The sequence below is a fragment of the Equus caballus genome, chromosome 3, assembly GCF_041296265.1.
Source record: "Equus caballus isolate H_3958 breed thoroughbred chromosome 3, TB-T2T, whole genome shotgun sequence".
NCBI classification, from domain to species: Eukaryota; Metazoa; Chordata; class Mammalia; order Perissodactyla; family Equidae; genus Equus; species Equus caballus.
In genome coordinates this window covers 82,333,688-82,352,352 of record NC_091686.1, presented here as the reverse complement: position 1 = coordinate 82,352,352, position 18,665 = coordinate 82,333,688, and the positions used below count along the sequence as shown (strand labels likewise).

Sequence of the window (18,665 nt, the reverse complement as noted above, 5' to 3'; positions counted from 1 at the left end):
CCCTGTCCTAAATTTGGTCTTTTGATACTTTGAAAGAAACACCATTAAAGACAAAAAAAGAAAGAAAGAAACACCGTGAGCGTATCCTGAAACTGAGTCCTTCCAGCAGCAGAAGGGGCGCCCTCAGGCTCTTACGGCAAAGGAGCCTAGGTCCTTCCTCAGCGAGAGGAAGGAGTGCTCGAGGTGAGGCACTGAGTCTTCCAGTCTTAAAAGAAAGCATTCTCTGTGCTCTGCCTGTCAAAGTGCCTGAAATTACGCTGGGTGTTATTAAGACGGGCATGCTCCCACAAGAAGTCATGATGGTTATCAGCTAATATGTCATAAGAGTAGTAAGAAAGATAAGCAGCTTGCAGAACAAAGTGAGGAAGGAAAGAAAAGGACGGTGTCCTCCCCCCGCCCCGTTACCCCTCTCTGCCTGGCCCTGGCCCTGCTGACTCCGGTGCCCACTGGTGGTGGGTGAAGCAGGGATGGGGTGTATCCCTCCCGCTAGGTCCAGAAATGCTCTCTGCAACCTCTCCAGTGCTAGGCAGCAGCAACAGCCATGAGCCTTGATGCAGGGATTTCCTCCGGCCTGAAGCAAATGTCTTGCCTGTTACTGATGATCCAATAAGTGCAAGACTCCGTGGCCTGGGGGAGAAGGAGGATCGTTTGTTCAGCAGGTGCTGTCCCAGCTGTGGGTGTGACAGAGGTGAGCGAGATTAGACAAGGCACTGCCCCCGTGTAGTTTACATTCTAATGACAGGAGAGGAAGATGGCAGAGAAGCCCACAAATAGAGAAATGTAATTCTGGATCAAGCTGCACAGAAAATAAAACAGGATGATAGAAAAACGAGGAACTTGGTAGGGGAGAGGTTACTTCTTTAGGTAAGGAGGTCAGAGCAGCCGTGAGCAGACCTGCAGAGGAGGCCGTGTTCTAGGCAGAGGGAAGAGCAAGTACAGAGGCCCAGAGATGGAGCTGAGCTTGTCCTGAAAGAGGAGCAGAAAGCAGGCCAGTGTGGACGGCTGGAGCTTGGTGGAGGGTGCAGTGTGGGTAAAGCGTGGTGTGGAGGCCAGATGGTGTAGGCCACGGGAAAAGAGTGAACTCTATCCTGAAAGTAATAGGAAGCCTCTGAGTAATTTGAAGCAGAGCAGTGACATAATTTGATTTGTGTTTTCTAAAGATGCTTCTAAGTGTGGTGCAGAAAATGGACTGAGGTAGGGCAAGCTGACATTATTGCTCTGGAAGGGACGATGAGACCCTTTTGCAACTATTGACAACACAAGATAGAAGATATTAGAACGGTGCGGATGACGTGGTGTGGGTGTTCCCAAGACAGGCGAGGTGGCCAGGCTGTGAATCTTCATCCTTTTTCCTCCTCTTCCTTCCTTCCTGAGTTTTTTCGCCTCCTCTGGTCATTCAGCTTCTCAGCCCAGCCCTGTGCGTGTGCCTTAGTGAGCTGTCTTTTCTCCATTAGAGAAGAGGTCTGGCAGGTGAAGATGGGGAGGGCAGCCTGCAGAGCCAAGAGCTCTGAGGGTGGAGGCCGTGTGTAACACAGCCCTGCTTCCCAGGTAGGGTGGCTGTTGGGCGGCCCCTAAATTCTGTCAGCGGGGGGGAGTACATCAAGGACTGAAGTTGGAGCCCCCTACCTGGGAAATGTCTTGAACTCAGGGAAAAGGGAAGTGCACACTCTGTGTCTCAGGAGCCCTTGTGGAGTCTGGACATTAGCAAAATCTCCAGGGTGACTCCTGTGGCCCTTTGATGCCAGCTGCGCCCCTGTGTGGAGGAGGTGGCGCCCCTTCGCAGGCACAGACAGTGTCTGGTTGTCTGCCCAGAACTTCCTGTTCTGGTGTTTGACTTGAGTGCTCTCTTTACTGTTCCAGTCCAGTGCTACGCCAAGTTCTCTGAGTCCTCTGAATCTGCCTGGAGCCCGAAGTGAGATGGAAGAGAAGGTAATACAATTTGAACTTATACATTTAGCTTCTTTACGTTAACTTCCATTTTTCCTTTATTTATTTATTTATTTTTGGGGATCTGCTGCCTCATTTTTCTGTTCATAAATGCTGTGTTCATCCATTACTTTAAACATCTTCAAAATGTGGCCAGTGGTAGATGTTGTGGCATCTGTTTCCATGGCGACGCAACTGCTGGAACTGCACCCTACTCTGAAAAATAGCCACACTCCCAGCATGCATGTTTTCGGAGTCTTAGATGTTGATAGTTTTCCTAAATGTATCATTCCAAGACACTTTAAGCCATCGAAAAAGACATTCCAGAATACTTGAGCGTACCCAAGTCTGTAAGGAAGAGTTTCTTTCTATTTAGAGATGCCAAAAAAAAAAAAAGACCTTAGCATTTCGCTACTTGTAGTTATTTTTGTTTTTTAACTGTTTGGCATTCCTTTGAGACCTGCGACTTTACTTGCAGGAGTCTGGGGAGGCCTGTCAGGACTGCGTGCCCCTCTTCTGTAGAGGCTGCCCTGCTCCCATGAGGACTTTTCACCTGCACAGGGGTCCAGGTGACCTCCTGGGTCTGGCAGACAGTACAGTGAGCAGGGTCTATCCCCAAGGCTTCTGAAGGAGCTGGCTCTAGACAGTGTCACTGCACAGACAGTGAAGAAGCCCACCTGGAATAACTAGAAACAAAATATTGCATTTAAATCTCAGCTTCAGGTGCATATCTGTGACTTCAGTCTATCACATTGGGCTCGAACTCCTTTTACTCATGCATCTGTTAGGGATGGAAATGTTTAATTCATCTCTCTTCAACGATAGTTCGGAATTTGATGCCCATTCTAAAGAAAACCATAAATAAATGAAAGCTAGAGACCAAAGGCTAGAGTTATTTTTCCTTACTTTCGTGCTTCCTGTTATAAATTAATATTTACTGAGCGTCCATTTTGCTCTTGGAGTTGGCTTGGTCCTTTATCTTTTGTGCATAAATATGGAAGGTAACTGCAAAAAGCAAAGCCGTCAGCTAAACCCCACTGTCTGTGCATTTAAGCATGAACACAGTCAGACAGATGAACCCTGGCCTGTCTCATGCTGTCCCCATGTCTGAGAGCGCCTGGCACAGGCAGAGAGGCTTGTGAGCGCCCTCTGCCGCACGTTTGGCCAGGAGCCGTTGCCTGGCTGCTTGCCTGTAAATTGTCTGTAGTTAACAGGCGTGGCTTCTTACCATTTGATTCATTGTGGCCTCTCGGTTCAGGCAGAGCCGTGGCCCCTCTGACCTCTCTAAATTCGTGTTCGTCTGAGGTTGTGGTCTGTAAGTGACCGCACCTGTATAACGGAAATGCAGGCGTTGCTGCGGTTCATTCTTTGAGGAGTCGCCCTTTCCCTTGTGGCACCTTTCTGCCCTTCGTTTGTTCACCACGGCCTCCCTTTAGCTTCTCAGTGCACTCAGTGCTCTGTGACTTGGAGTGATGGTGCTAAACCATTTGTGCAGGTTAGAAATCTCAGTACTCAATCTGGACATAGATGCTATTCTTTATTGTTCCTTCAACAAATATTTATGGAGCATTTACCAGATGAGATTTGCTACTTGGGCATAAAAGGGACAGATATGAAGATCAAAAAGACACATTTCCTGCCTTGAAGGGACTGAGGTAGGAGGCTGAGATCTGTATGCCTGTGTCTGAGGTAGGGAAGGCTCTTAGAGGCATGGAGTTCTTAGCATAGACATGAACTAGTCCAGAGCTCAGAAAACTGCTACTTATTGTAGGCCTTGTGGCCATAAGGTTGCAGCTAAGACTCTCCTTTGTTCTGCTCTTCCTTTGTAGCATAAAAACAGCTAAGGACAATGGACAAGGGGCGTGGCTGTGTGCCAGCAAAACTTTATTTACCAAAACTGGCTGGATTTGACCCCCTGGCTATGTTTGTCAACCTCTCATCTAATCTAACCCCCATATTATGCAGAGTAGGTAAATTAGTCCCTGAAAGGCTAAATGATCTTTACAAGTGAATGCAAATATCATTGGCTGAACAAATAGTCAACATTCTGTGTTTTGATTCCAAAAGCAGTGCTCGTTTCAAGGTACCAGTGGGCCCCTCTGCTCGCCAGCATTCCCTGGGCCAGGCTGGGCAAGGCGCAGGCTCCAACCGTGCCGCCGTTCCGGGATTCCCTGCAGGTTGTTTTCTGATCTGGACTGACTTTCTATTTCCATCTCCACTCTAGGTTGTTCCAGTTAAACCGTCTCGGCCAAAAAGACACTTCTCTTCTGCTGGCACCATCGAGAGTGTCAACCTAGATGCCATCCCCCTGGCCATAGCTCGCCTGGACAACAGTGCCGCCAAGCACAAACTGGCCGTTAAGCCAAAAAACCAGAGGGTGTCAAAGAAGCACAGGCGACTTGCCAGGGTAGGTAGAGCCTGTGACCAGGCAGATGCCCTTGCTTGCTGAATGCTCACTCTACCATGTAGGGTGGTTGTCGAGGGGAAGCAGGTCCTTTTAGTGTTCATCGCCCTTTCTGACATGTTGGCCTCCAGGAGGCTGATAGACCCATGAGAGAGAGGTCTGCCTTTGAGGGCTCCAGACACTTAGCGTTTCCTTTGCCGCAGAAAGGTGGCCCAGCTTTCCTCCGCCATGGGTTAGCCAGAGGTTCAGTTTGATTAGGATGGACTTCAAAGTCACAAGTTTCAGGGCACATTGAGGAAGTGTAAATCTCATTTTTTTCCTCATCTTTCTGATGCTGGACTATAGGTTCTCCTACGATTATTCATTCATATTAAGAAAAAGGAATTTGAGAATGAAATAAAGGGGCTAGAGAGTAAAGATGGAGATGAAGTTCCTTCTTCCACCCGCACAGCTTACTCTTGGGGTGACAGATGCCCAGGTTTTCCTATCTCTGTACTTAGAACAGCTGCCCTTTCTTTCTGAGGTTAAGAGGGCCACCTCCATTGTGAACAGGATGAGAATGGTTACCTGTGCAAAAAGAAAGGGCTAATTCTGTTTCCCTTACCAATGTTAGGATCGACCAAGTGAGCAAGATGGCCTTCTGCACCCACTGTCCCTGGACCAGAATGGACACCCTGTGGAAGACAAGCTAATTTTGCATGAAGAGGAGCCAGAGCTGCTGGAACCTGAAGAAGAGAAGAGACGTCAAGAAGAATACTGGCGAGAACTTGAGGCCAAGTGCAAGCGGCAAAAGGAGGAAGCAGCCGAGAGGAGACGGCTGGAGGAGCAGAGGCTCCAGGCCTTGGAGAGGAGGCTTTGGGAAGAGAACAGAAGGCAAGAGCTCTTGGAGGAGGAAGGAGAGGAAGAGGAGGGAGAAGAGAGAGAACTACAGCTGGCGGCAGAAAAGAGGCAGCAGGAAGAGGAGAGGCAGAGACTGGAAAGGCAAGGTTGCCAAGGCCAAGAGCAGGGGGAGCAAGAGGAAAGAAGGCACCTGGAGGCCGAAGAGCAGAAGCGTCTGGAGGAAGAGGTCCAGCGACTGGAGGGCCTCACTCAGCAGGAGGAGCTGGAGGCACAGAGCAGGCAGGAAGCCGAAAAGCAGCGGCAGGAAGAAGAGGAAAGAGAGTTGAAGGAGCTCAGAAGACTGGAGGAGCTGGAGGAGCAGAGACGGTGCGAGGCCGAGAAGCAGTGGCTGCAGGAGGAGGAGAGAAGGCTGGAGGAGCTCAGAAGGCAGGAGGAGCTGGAGGAGCAGACATGGCGGGAGGAGGAAGAGAAACGAATGAAGGAGCTCAGAAGGCAGGAGGAGCTGGAGCAGCAGAGACGGCGAGAGGCCCAGAAGCAGTGGCTGCAGGAGGAGGAGAGGAGGCTGGAGGAGCTCAGAAGGCAGGAGGAGCTGGAGGAGCAGAGACGGCGAGAGGAGGAAGAAAAACGAATGAAGGAGCTCAGAAGGCAGGAGGAGCTGGAGGAGCAGAGATGGCGGGAGGAAGAAGAAAAACGAATGAAGGAGCTCAGAAGGCAGGAGGAGCTGGAGGAGCAGAGATGGCGGGAGGAAGAAGAAAAACGAATGAAGGAGCTCAGAAGGCAGGAGGAGCTGGAGGAGCAGAGATGGCGGGAGGAAGAAGAAAAACGAATGAAGGAGCTCAGAAGGCAGGAGGAGCTGGAGGAGCAGAGATGGCAAGAGGAGAAGGAGGCAAAGAGAAAGGAATTGCTGAAAAAGCAGGAGGAAGTGGAGGCACAGAAGCTACAGGAAGCAGAAAAGAAGCATCAAGAAGGACTGAGAGTGGAAGATGAGAGTCAGCCGGAGCTAGCTGACAAAAGTGGCTTGAGGAGCCCACTTCAGACTGACTTTGCAGAGAAACCAGAAGAACGAGAACACCTGAAACCTGAGAAGCAAAGAGAAAACTCTGAGGAACCAAGCGTTTGTGAGAAGCAGAGCCGCGAGGCTGAGCCATCAGGAGAGCAGCAGGGAAAGCAGGAGGATGTTCACGGAGATGATCGTGTACGTCAGGAAAAGAGAGAAGAAACTAAAGTGCAACATCCCCGGAAACAAGAGGCGCAAGGGGAAGAGAAGCTGGCTCCAGTGGAGACGAAAGAAGCTGCCGCTCCAGAAAAAGAGAGAAAAGTGGAGGAGCTCAGGTGGCAGGAAGTAGATGAGAGGCAGACCATGCCCAGACCCTACACCTTCCAGGTATCATCAGGAGGGAAACAAATTCTCTTCCCCAAAGTCAATCTGAGCCCAGTGACGCCCGTGAAAGATGCAGGACTTGCCTCTGCTCCCCATGAGCCAAAGGCCCCCAAAGCCAGCCCGGCCTCCCATGCCCTGCCCTCGTCCCTGAGCATCCCCCACACCGCCATCCTGGTCACAGGAGCACAGCTCTGCGGCCCAGCTGTCAACCTGAGCCAGATCAAGGACACAGCGTGCAAGTCTCTCCTGGGCTTGTCAGAAGAAAAGAAGCATCTGGATGTCCCCGCCGTGGAGAACCCACCCCGAGCCCCCGTCGATCCCCGGGCAGGCAGCGGGAAGGCCAAGCCTCCCCAGGAGTCCCCGAGCAGTGTGGCCGCACTGGCTGAATGGGCGTCCATTCGGTCCAGAATCCTGAGGAATGCAGACAGTGACCAGCGCAGCGAGAGAGATCAAGGGCGTCCCAGGGATGGGCACAGTCCGAGGGGCCGAAGTGATTCCCGAGGGAACCTCCGGAAGACCCTGCCAGTAAACGCAAAGTTCTCTATTATGCCTGCCTGGCAGAAATTCTCTGATGGTGGCACAGAGGCCTCCAAACAGAACACAGAAGCAGAAAGCATTAGAAAAAGACCTGTGCTAGGTCCCAGCGAAGAGACAGCACCCCAGCCCCTGGCTGCTGATCCTCACAAGCACCGGAAGGGTGCAGAGAAACTGACGGTGCACCGGGAGCCAACGGACACCACAGAGGGATGCAAATTTGCCAAAGACCTTCCATCTTTCCTTGTTCCAAGCCTTCCTTACCCTCCGCAGAAAGCTGTGGCCAATGCAGAGCCCGTGACCACTTTGGACAGCGAGACCACAAGTGGTATAGGAAAGCCAGACCCCGTGATGCCAGGTGGAGAGGAAAAAGCCTCCCCTTTTGGGATAAAGTTGAGAAGGACCAACTACTCCTTGCGCTTCCACTGTGACCAGCAGGCAGAACAGAAGAAGAAGAAAAGGCACAGCAGCACAGGGGACAGTATCGAAGGGGGGCCGCCTGCACCGGGAAGCACAAACGGAGAGAAAGAGACAGACGGTGTGGCCCTCAGGCGTGGCCTTTCACTCCCTGCAGAGAGGAAGCAAGCCCTGTCCACCTGGAAGGACCCTGCTGAGAGCCCCTCCAGCCACTCTGCTCCTGCAGCCCAGCCCAGGCCCCCACTGGCGAGCAGCCAGACTCTGGCTCCAGAGCAGGACAAGGCAGCGAACAGGATGCCCTTGGTGCAGAAGCCAGCCCTGGCTCCCAAGCCCGCCAGTCAGACCCCGCCGTCCTCCCCACTCCCCAAACTGAGCAGGCCCTACCTGGTAGAGCTGCTGGCTCGCCGGGCTGGGAAGCCCGACCCGGAGCCCACCGAGCCGTGCAAGGAGGGCCAGGAGAGCGGTGCCCCCCGGCCGCCCTGGACACCACCCCTGGAAAGGAAGGCACAGAAGCGGGATAAGGAGGAAGAGGTGGAAACAGAGAGAAGGTTCGCCTCCCCGGCTCCCTGTGCCACCAGGCAAGAGAAGCCTTCCCAGACCCCCGAGGCCGGCAGGAAAGGTACGTAGCTGCAGGTCGGCAAACTGCCTCTGTCCAGCTCATTGTCTGTGTCACAGCTAAAGCCAGAACTGCCTGAAGCTGGAAGGAGCCATCAGGGCTGGTGTGAGAGCGCTTTTCCCTTACTTAGAGGCCAGTTTTGCTATTCCTGAAGGGCCCTCCCTCCTCAGTCACAGTGAGGCTCTTTACCTTTGCAGCCCTCCTTTAAATTTTGGAAATGCAGGCTGACTCTGCTATGTGTTTGTAGCTCATATCCATCAAAATACTTATTTACACGAGTAATAAGTTAAAGGTGCTGACACTTAAGACAAACGCACTTTCAGTTGACGATGGAAATTGAAATACAGTCCTAATTAATGAAGATTTCATTGATCATTAATCATTATGAGGGGGCTGTGCAATGAGAGTAAAGACTGGAGTTTCCTAGACCAGTGACTGTTCTATCTCTGGGCAGTAGCAGTGCCAAGCGGGGAGGTTGGGGGCTTTGACAGCTCCATGGGCCTCAGGAGCCTCGGTGTGGGTGATTGACTTTGACTCTGTTTTATGCAAAATACTCTGCAGATGTATCCTGCCCTGCCAGCTTGCCATTGCAGAGCCCTCCTATAAAGAAATTTGGGAGGGACCCCTGCTCCTGGCTGACCCTCATGTTTCTACATACCTGAGGTTTGGGGCTGCTCAGGGATCACTGCAGTGGCTTTGGGGCCCCTGAGAACCTTCATCAAATACTTTTTCTTTTCTGTTTTACAGGGTAAGAGGTCAGGTGTGGGTCATAGGCCAGGAAGTTACTCACATTTCTCAGAGAAATTCTCCCCTGAGGTTTTTTAGAGAGGGGTCTTTTTTTCTCTTTGGTTTAATTGTTTAGGTTTGGGGTGATTTTTGCAGAGAAAGGGGCTGTTTCCTGAGGAGTGTTGGTTTGGTTACTTGCCTTAAGGAAACCTGCTCGTCCTTTTGAATAGACTTTTTCTTTTTTTTAAAGATTTTATTTTTCCGTTTTCTCCCAAAGCCCCCCGGTACACAGTTGTGTATTTTTAGTTGTGAGTCCTTCTGGTTGTGGCGTGTGGGATGCCACCTCAGCATGGCCTGATGAGCGGTGCCATGTTGGCGCCCAGGATCTGGGCCAGTGAAACCCCGGGCCACCAAAGCGGAGCGTGAGAACTTAGCCACTCGGCCATGGGGCCTGCACCCTGCTCATCCTTTTTTTTTTTTTTAATATATTTATTTATTCCTCTTTCTCCCCAAAGCCCCCTGGTACACAGTTGTATATTCTTCATTGTGGGTCCTTCTAGTTGTGGCATGGGACGCTGCCCCAGCGCGGCCCGATGAGCAGTGCCATGTCCGCGCCCAGGATTCGAACCAACGAAACACTGGGCCGCCTGCAGCGGAGCGTGCAAACTTAACCACTCGGCCACGGGGCGAGCCCCGCCCTGCTCATCCTTTTAACCAAAAGGACTGGCATATTGATCAGCTGTTTCCAGACCATTTCTCCCCAGTGATTTCTGTTTGTCCTGCTGATAAGAAGCCCATATTCAGTTTTGTTTTGTACCTCTGTGCTGGGCCCTGGGGGGAAAGCCATGGGAGCCCCCACAAGCTGGTTAAGAACTGTCTCAGTTCCCTGTAGCCTTGTGGGTCTCATGGTCGCAAGCCTCATTGTCTTTCAGAGCTAGGTGTTTTGGGGGTCCATCTCTCAGCTGGACGTCTTAAAAGTTGAGGTGCCAGATGTAGGGTCCAGACCCTTCCCTCTTCGGGGAGAAGCTGGGAGTCATGTGCTCCCTCCTGGTTGTGGGTTGCCGCGCCGGGGGTGGGGTTTATGGTAAGATTGTGCCTCAGCCCCTCCTACCCGTTTTGATGTGGTTTTTTTTCTCTTGGTCCGATGTGTAGGAGTCAATCAGCTGGTTTCTGGATTTCTTTCAGAGAAATTGGTTCATATGTAGCTGTAGACTCAGTATGTCTGGGGAGGAGGGGAGTCCCATGTCACCATCTGGAACCAGAAACCTCATTTTCAGTTTTGATGTTAGCTTTTGTGTTGTTAGCTTTCAAGGTATTGTCAGAGTCCCTCTCACAGCCTGGCCTGCTCTATCACTCCGTATCTTCTCCCCAAAGAAATAATGTTCCCACTCTACTTCTTTCTCATAGAGATGTCCCTTTAAGCCTTAGGATTTTCTACCAAAGACTATCACTGCCCCTGTTTTCTTCCTCACTGTCCAGATTCTGGGCTGTCAGACTCTACCAGTTGAGTTTTCATTTGGTAGGAAAGAAGCATGAAAACAAGGACGTTGTGCCTTATGGGTGGTTGCTGCCTAAAGACCATTGGGATTTTCCTGTCTGGACTCTAGGCCAGGGCTGACCAAATTTATTTGATGGAACACCCCATCAGAATAAAAGTGTTCAGGGGCCGGCCCTGTGGTGCAGCGGTTAAGTGCGCATGTTCTGCTTCGGTGGCCCGGGGTTCACCAGTTCGGATCGCGGGTGCAGACATGGCACTGCTTGGCAAGCCATGCTGTGGTAGGCATCCTACATATAAAGTAGAGGAAGATGGGCATGGATGTTAGCTCAGGGCCAGTCTTTCTCAGCAAAAAGAGGAGGATTGGCAGCAGATGTTAGCTCAGGCTAATCTTCCTCAAAAAAAAAAAGAAAGAAGAAAGAATAAAAGTGTTCAGCCTGGACCTCCAATTTATTTGTTAGCTGTGTACATGTGGTACTACCATTAGCTAAAACCCTGGGAGCACCATATACCCTTAGAGTGAGAAGTTCACTGAAACAATAGTGGATGTCAATCCACATTGCAAATCACGATGCTACGTTTTATTTTCTTTGGGCAGCTTCTTGTCAGATCCGATGTCTTCGTAAAGTGGCAGACAAAGAGCTTGTCAGGTCTGCTCTGTTCTTAGGCTTGCGTTATTAGTAACATATCAAGTCTATAGTTTGCAGGAATTTACACATTTGTCCATTTCATAAGGGATCATTTAGTTCTCAGGAGATATGATGCTCCATAAGTCATCTAACTGCAGAACCTCACAATATGCTAAAAGCAAAACAAGTGAGGACCAGATTGCTGGTTCTCTCCCCGCATCGCATCGCATCACATCACAGTGCTCCCAGCTTCCCTCGGGCGTCTTGAAACACCGTTTGTGATACATAGCCTGATGCAGGGGCTGAGGGAGGTTGTCAGGGCCAGTCTGAGTGTTAAATATTAGAAAAGCTTGATTTTTTTTTTATTTTTAGATTTAAAAATATAGAAATAGAAATTCTAATCTTCTTTCATCCCCAGTGAATTCTTGCACCTCCCGTAGGGCACACACACCGTTTTTTTTGGAGACCACTGCTATAGAAAGGAGTCTGCATTCCCGAGGCTGAGGCCAGCCAGGACCAATGTGCAGGCCCAGCCACTGGGAGAACCCAGCCTGGTAGGAATGAAAATAGCGACAATAAGCCTCCCGTGTTTGTCCTCTAACACTTGGATTACAGATATCATCAGATGCCATCTCATTCTGAAATGCCCACCTCCTTATGGTGGGTAGAAGAGATGTTCGGTGCCCCTTTCTCCAAGAACTGACCTTAGGGAGCAGTTATTAGAACCCTGTAATTCCAGGGGGCACTTGCTCATCTCCCCAGAACCTGAAGGAGGGAACTTGAGTGGGCTGTGGTTCTCCCTGTCCACCGAGTTTAAAATGAGAGGGAATAACTTTAAATTGTAGCCAAATAAATTTGTAATTAGATTATTTTGAACTCCCCTGACTAAAAAGGTCATGTAATTAACAAAGAACATCTCTGTCATTCCAAACCGTGACTGAAATGAGGTTTTTTCCTGTTTTGAGGATAATTTCAACAGCAGTCATCCTTTCTACTTAACCATTTACAAAGTGCTTTAATTGACACTGTCTCATTCAGTGCTCGGAGCACATGTATAGATGATGATCTCGGCTCCATTTTACAGATGAGGGCACCAACATCTGAAAAGGTAGGTGACTTGCCTCCCCCCCACAGTGGTGAAGCCAGGACGAGGAGGCGTTCTTTCTCACGTTAAACGGTCTTCCCCTTACGGCAGGACTGCCTCCAGTAATTCTTGCCTGGCATTTGTAAAATGCTGTAAGCCTTTAAAGAATACTTTCACATAAGTGTCCGTATGTTGCTTCTTAGACTGAATGACCTTAGTCATATATTTGCTCAAAAAAACATTGTTCAAAAACTCCATAGGATTTAGCAAAACCTTTTTTATTTCTCTTCTCGCTGTTCCTTTAAACCTGATCTGTGACTCTCATTTTCCCCCCATCTCTTGGGTAAAATCTTGGGCATAGTTCTTCAGTCACTTAAAAAAAGTTTTTATTGGGGCTGGCCCTGTGGCCGAGTGGTTAAGTTCACGCGCTCCGCTGCAGGCGGCCCAGTGTTTCGTTGGTTCGAATCCTGGGCGTGGACATGACACTGCTCATCAAGCCACGCTGAGGCAGCATCCCACATGCCACAAGTAGAAGGACCCACAAGGAAGAATATACAACTATGTACTGGGGGGCTTTGGGGAGAAAAAGGAAAAATAAATAAATAAATAAAAGTTTTTATTGTGATAAAAATGCTTAACATAAAACTTACCATTTTAACCATTTCTGAGTGTAAAATTCAGTAGGGTTAAGTGCATTCACATTGTTGCACAACCAATGTCCAGAACTTTTTCATCTTGCAAAACTGAAACTCTGTACTCCTTAAACAACTTCCATAGTCCCCTCCCCCAGCCCCTGGCAACCATCACTCTACTTTCTGTTTCTATGAATTCGACTACTCTAGATACTTCATGTAAGTGGAGTCACACAGTATTTGTCTTTTTGTGACTGGCTTATTTTACTTAATTATAAAGTCCTCAAGGTTCATCCATGCTGTCGCATGTGACAAGATTTCCTTCCTTTTTAAGACTGAATAATATTCCCTTGTACGTATGTACCACATTTTGTTCATCCATTCGTCTGTTGATGGACGCTTAGGTTGCTTCCACCTTTTTGCTACTGTGAATAGTGCTGCTGTGTACACAGGTGTACACCTATCTCTTTGAGATCCTATTTCAATTCTTTTGAATGAATACCCAGAAGCGGAGTTGCTGGGTCTTATGGTAGTTCTGCTTTTAATTTTTTTGAAGAACCACACCACCCTACTGTTTTCCACAGAAGCTGTACCATTTTACATTCCCATCAGCCACACACAGGATTCCAATATTTCCACATCCAAACCAACAAATGTTATTTTCTGTTTTTTTGATACTAGCCATCCCTAATGGGTATGAGGTGATATCTCATTGTGGTTTTGATTTGCATTTCCCCAATGATTAATGATGTCGAGCATCTTATCACATGCTTGGTCATTTGTATGTCTTCTTGGCAGAAATATCTATTCAAGTTCTTTGCCCAGTTTTTAATTGGGTTATTTGGTTTCTTGTTGTTGAGTTGTAGGAGTTCTTTCTATATTTTCAGTTACTTTTTGAAAATAAAAAGTCCTTAGGCACTTAGAGTAATGACAGTCTCATGTTAGTAATTAATATATCACCTTCAGTGCCATAATCAAAACTCCAAGCTCTATTTCAGATTAAAGTGTCTCCCTTCTAATTTGGCCCACTTGGGGCTGAAATGCCTCCAGTGGGGATGCAGGCATGGTCGACGTCTCCCCTTCCTCCCAGCCTGGAAACAGGCCCCAGAGCTGGGGTAAAGAAGGGAGAGAGGTGAGGCATTGGCGCTTGCTGCTCTTGGCTCACTGATGTTGAGTGCTGGTTCTTCTGCAGGGCACTTCTGTGCCACCCTTAGACCCCTCACCTGCCGCCTGGGCTCTTTCTCCTTCTCCTGCAGTTCTCTTACTGCACTGGTGCCTCTTCCAGGCCACCCTGGGTCCCTCAGTCTCACTCCAGGCTGCCTCTCTCTCGCCCACGTGGCCCACGTGGCCTGAACCTCACGCAGCACTCAAGAAACTTGGAGGCCAGAGTCTTCCCAGCACAAGCTCCTCTTCTCCATCTTCTGGCAGGCCCTTGGCAGCCACCATCCTCACCTTCAGACTTTTCTAGGTGTGACTAGAACCTCAAGGCTGTGCCCCACAGACTCCAGGAGACACACTCAGGTCATCTGAGGACCTTCTCACTTGGCTTAAGCTCCTTTCTTCCTGTGTGGGGAGAGGACATGGGAACACATCATGCTTCCACAGTCTTTTCCAAAGAAATTCTCCACTCTGGCATCTTCTGCCTCAACCCTGATTTTTCTATGGCCTTGAGGTGGCTGATGGCCACCTCCTGGGCCAGTCTCAAGCAGGTCACCCAGCACGTTACTTCAGCATGTGAGAGCGGGGGCCAATGATTATCTGTTACAAGCTGTGGTTGAGCACTTCAGCTGAAACCAGACAGGAGTCCCATTTTAACATCCTGCTTTCTGTGTTTTGATCCCCAACTACAGTCCAGACCTGTTATTCCTTTACGCATACTATGTTATAGGTTTTTTTTCTTTTTGAGGAAGATTAGCCTTGAGCTAACATCCGTCACCAATCCTTCTCTTTTTGCTGAGGAAGACTGGCCCTGAGCTAACATCCATGCCCATCTTCCTCTACTTTATATGTGGGACACCTGCCACAGCATGGCTTGCCAAGCGGTGCCATGTCCGCACCTGGGATCCGACCCGGTGAACCCCGGGCCGCCGAAGTGGAAGTGTGCACTTAACTGCTATGGCGCCAGGCTGGCCCTGTTATCAGCTTTTTGAAGTCTGGTCCATAACTCCAGGAGGTGCTATGCAAATTATAGTTCTCAGGAAATAAAAATATGGCTAGAGGTTTATCTTTTCAAATTATTTCAGTCAATTTTAAATTTAGGCAATTATACTTTAAAGGTGTTTTGACCCTTGTGATAAATACCAGTCAAAGTTGTTTGCAGAAAACTGTCCAGTAGCTTTAATGACCCTCCCGAGCAAGTTCAGATGGAAGGTTTGCTCTGGGATCCCCTTTTACATAATAGCTTTCAATGGAAGTCATTTAGAGCTCAGCAATTTGGTTTTCAGATATTTTATTGCCCTTGAGTAAAAAACCGAAACATTAAATTAGTTCCCGTGTATGTAAAGCTTCTCAGTTGAGCAGAATGCTTAAAGTGAATATTTTTTGATTTTCTGGTTAACTAAAGATTAATTCAAAACTTTCCGTTTCAGTTTTACAAAAAATTCTGAAATGCGTCAGTTTCCTTTCCTGTGTTAGATCCTAACTGCATCTTTATTTGATGATTAGGGAGGTTGCAATGCCCAGGGCTCATTATAAATATGAATTTGCTTTATACAGCATTATAGTTCTAAAGGGTATAGAAAATTAAGCAGAATCTGTCTTTTTTTTTTTGTGCTTGAATTCCTAATTCAAACTTGTTTTGGTTCTTTTTCCTCAATATAAAGTCCGGGTGACTGAGAGCCCTGTTTGGTATGGTTCTGGATCATCAAGTGTAAACTTCTATTGGGTTTCAAAAGAACAGGACTATAGTGAGCCCTTTTCCTTTGAGATAGTAAGGGATTCAGTGCCAGAGTGATTCTTTCTAAAAATGCCTAACTTTTACTTCAGGGATAAGAAGGGGATGACTCTCATAGACATAGATAATAAGAACAGCTCACTTTTGTAGAGTGGTTACTATATGCTGAGCGCTGTTCTAAATGTTCCGATACCCAAGGTCTCTTAATCTTCCCGGCAGCCTGACGAGGCATGTGTCTTCATGGCAGCCTGACAAGGCATGTGCCGTTATCATCTCCACTTTATGGATTCGAAACTGAAAAAAAGTAGCTACTTCTCCTTAGAGAAGTAGCCTTTCTAAGGACACATAAGGTCAAACCCAGATCTGCTCAATTCCAGAGCCTGATTACCCTGATACCCACCCCCTGTGCGTAGGCGAGACAGTCAACACAAGAAAAGCACAGAGTGGAAGTCAAAAGGCCTGGGTTCAAACTTCAGCCCCTGTACTAACTGCTGGGTGACCTTGGGCACGGCCCATGACTGCCATGGACCCTAGTACTCAGGTCTATCGAAGGAGGGCACTGGACCAAAATCACGGAGTCCTACTGCGTTCCGCGGAGCCCTGTTGCCCTCAGCAGCCCCACTAGGGGGACCCGTCCCCTTTTTCCTCTTTCATACGTTGGGTTTCACAAAGGATATCGTTTAGAGGAGAAAAAGGTTCCACTGAAGAAATAAATTGTAAAAAGTAATAAATAAAAAAAGAACAATGAATCAAAAAACTGCCTGAGTCCCCTCTAAACCTGAGATTTTATGACACTGGAGATTTTATTTTTACTTCCATTTCCAAGGAAGAGAAACATTCCTGTTTTTCTGTTGATCAAGATGTTACTTCCCCACCCAGTGGAGTCACTCAGGCATCACCACAGAGTTCGCGTTAGGAGGGGACTTGAATATTTCATGGGCTGATTAATATGTCGCAAGTTTTAGGGGATGAGGGACGAGATAAGTGAGCAGTTAGTTTCACTGCAAACCTGCTTTTGTCTTTACTGATTCTGATCACAATTCCAACACGTATGTGTGAAGTGGGGAGATCTCCCACACCTCCAAGCAATTCTCGGACACTACCTGGGTGTCATACATTTCACCTCAAGATAGCCTCAGACCCCACAGGTTAAGGGCTCAGTCTCCTCAGAAGACTGTCCCCCATTCAGATGCCAATCACAAGTCACCTGTGCTTCTGATCGGCTGACTTAAACCAAAGGTTCCCACGACCCTCTCCTTGGGTTCAATTAATTTGCTGGAGCGGCTCACAGAAGTCAGAGAAACATTTTACTTACCAGATTACTGGTTTACTATAAAAAATATAACTCAGGAGCAGCCAGATGGAAGAGCTGCACAGAGCAGGGTATGGAGAAGTGGCATGGAGCTTTAGCAGGCCACTCTCCCCAAATCTGCAACCTAGAAGCTCACTGAATGCCATCCTTTTGGGTTTTTATGGAGGCTTCATTACATAGGCATGATTGATTAAATCACTGGCCATTGGCGGTTGAACCTGGAGGTTGGGGGTAAGACTGAAAGTTCCAACCCTCTAATCACAAGGTTGGTTCCTCTGCCAACCAGCCCTCATCCGTATCTGTGGTCCCAAACTCACCTCCTTAACATGACAGGAGACACCTTTGTGCTCTTATCACATAGGAAATTTGAAGGATGTTAGGAGCTCTGTGCCAGAAGCAAGGACGAAGATCAAATATATATATATATATATATATATATATATTCCTTACTGTAATCACAATATCACAGTCTGTTTTCCCACAGAAAAGCCAGTGCTTCAGAGCAGGCACTCTTTAGATGGCTCCAAACTTGCGGAGAAAGGTGAAACGGCGCAGCCCCTGTGGATAACGTTAGCCCTGCAGAAGCAGAAGGGGTTTCGGGAGCAGCAGGCGACTCGAGAGGAGAGGAAGCAGGCCAGGGAGGCCAAACAGGCAGAAAAGCTCTCCAAAGAGAACGTGAGTAGCCTGGTCTTCAGCTTTAACTTTGCCTCCTGTGCTTGGCTCTTTTAGGTCACAAGGATTTTTTAAAGAAAGGGTTAACCGAGACTAGCAGAGAGTACTTAGGGTAAAGCAGTCAATAAATTGACCACTGTTAAACCAGGGAAGCATTTTCAGTTAGAAATCTGATTTGGTTTCCTTATGCCTTTAGGTTAACCTGATTTGGCAGAACCCACAATATAATTAGCAGCGATCCACGCACACAACAGTTATGTGAGAAATATGAAAATGATTGTGTTTGTGCAGTGAATTGAGAGGAAATCAGGAGTCTTGCTCTGTGGCCCTGATTTTATAGACAGTTCGATGGGGCTTCTCTAGGAAGTAGCAGTTCCTCTTTGGGACATTTGCGCTGAGCTGCTCAGTGGTCGGGGCCAGGGTTGAGCACACATTGCTCCCCAGTGCGGTCCAGCTGCTCTTTTGGGAGCAGAGGTCGGGGGCTGGCAGGCAGAAGCCCCCAGAGCCTCATGTGATCAGTGTCTCCATGTCCTCAGGTTGAAAACATGCTTTCTCTGACCTTCTCTGCCCATCCAGGTCAGTGTCAGCCCACAGCCTGGAAGCAGCAGTGTCAGTAGACCTGGTTCTCTGCACAAGTCCACCACTCAGCCTGAAGAGAAGCAGCTGGAGACCGCAGTGTCCAGGCTGGAGCGCAGAGAACAGCTGAAAAAGGCCAACACTCTTCCTACATCTGTGACAGGTAGAGAGCAGGTCCATTTCTATTTAACTGCAGTTACAGGTGTTTCTTCTTAGAGCATGCTTTCTTTCCTCCAGTGTAATAACTAGCACAGCATGTTAGGCATTTCAAAGCATAGGCTGGGTGACAACTCCATTCCTGAACTTTGATACTGATAAAGACCACCAGGAACTCACCCACCCACCAGCGGTGGTGTGATAGTAAATGTTTAACAATCAGCTCTTCAGGGAGCGGGGAGACCTGTGATTTGTAGCATTTGCCATTTTCCATGGTGTGAATACTCCCACCATGGCCAATTTCAAGCTACCAATGTGGCGTCAACTCGCTTGCTAAATTCCTTGAACATTCAAACTATCTCCACCTCCCCA

The 18,665-nt window shown here is 48.5% G+C and overlaps 1 protein-coding gene across 19 annotated transcripts in view; it reads left to right on the top strand.

The window, feature by feature from the left end:
- The window catches only part of CRACD (capping protein inhibiting regulator of actin dynamics), a 308,131-nt gene that overhangs the window by 238,623 nt on the left and 50,843 nt on the right, over positions 1–18,665 (top strand). For 11 of the 19 annotated variants that reach the window (XR_011437568.1, XR_011437569.1, XM_070263757.1 and 8 more), the window contains 5 exons: positions 1,861–1,929; positions 4,151–4,333; positions 4,944–8,121; positions 17,359–17,564; positions 18,138–18,300. Coding sequence is in view for 16 of the 19 variants with exons in the window: in XM_070263757.1 (XP_070119858.1) it covers positions 1,861–1,929; positions 4,151–4,333; positions 4,944–8,121; positions 17,359–17,564; positions 18,138–18,300 (3,799 nt within the window). In the remaining 3 variants the exon portion in view is untranslated. Of the gene's footprint in view, positions 1–731; positions 865–1,860; positions 1,930–4,150; positions 4,334–4,943; positions 8,122–17,358; positions 17,565–18,137; positions 18,301–18,665 lie in introns of those variants that run through there. The other 8 variants (XR_011437570.1, XM_070263761.1, XM_070263763.1 and 5 more) reach the window with 2 other exon arrangements.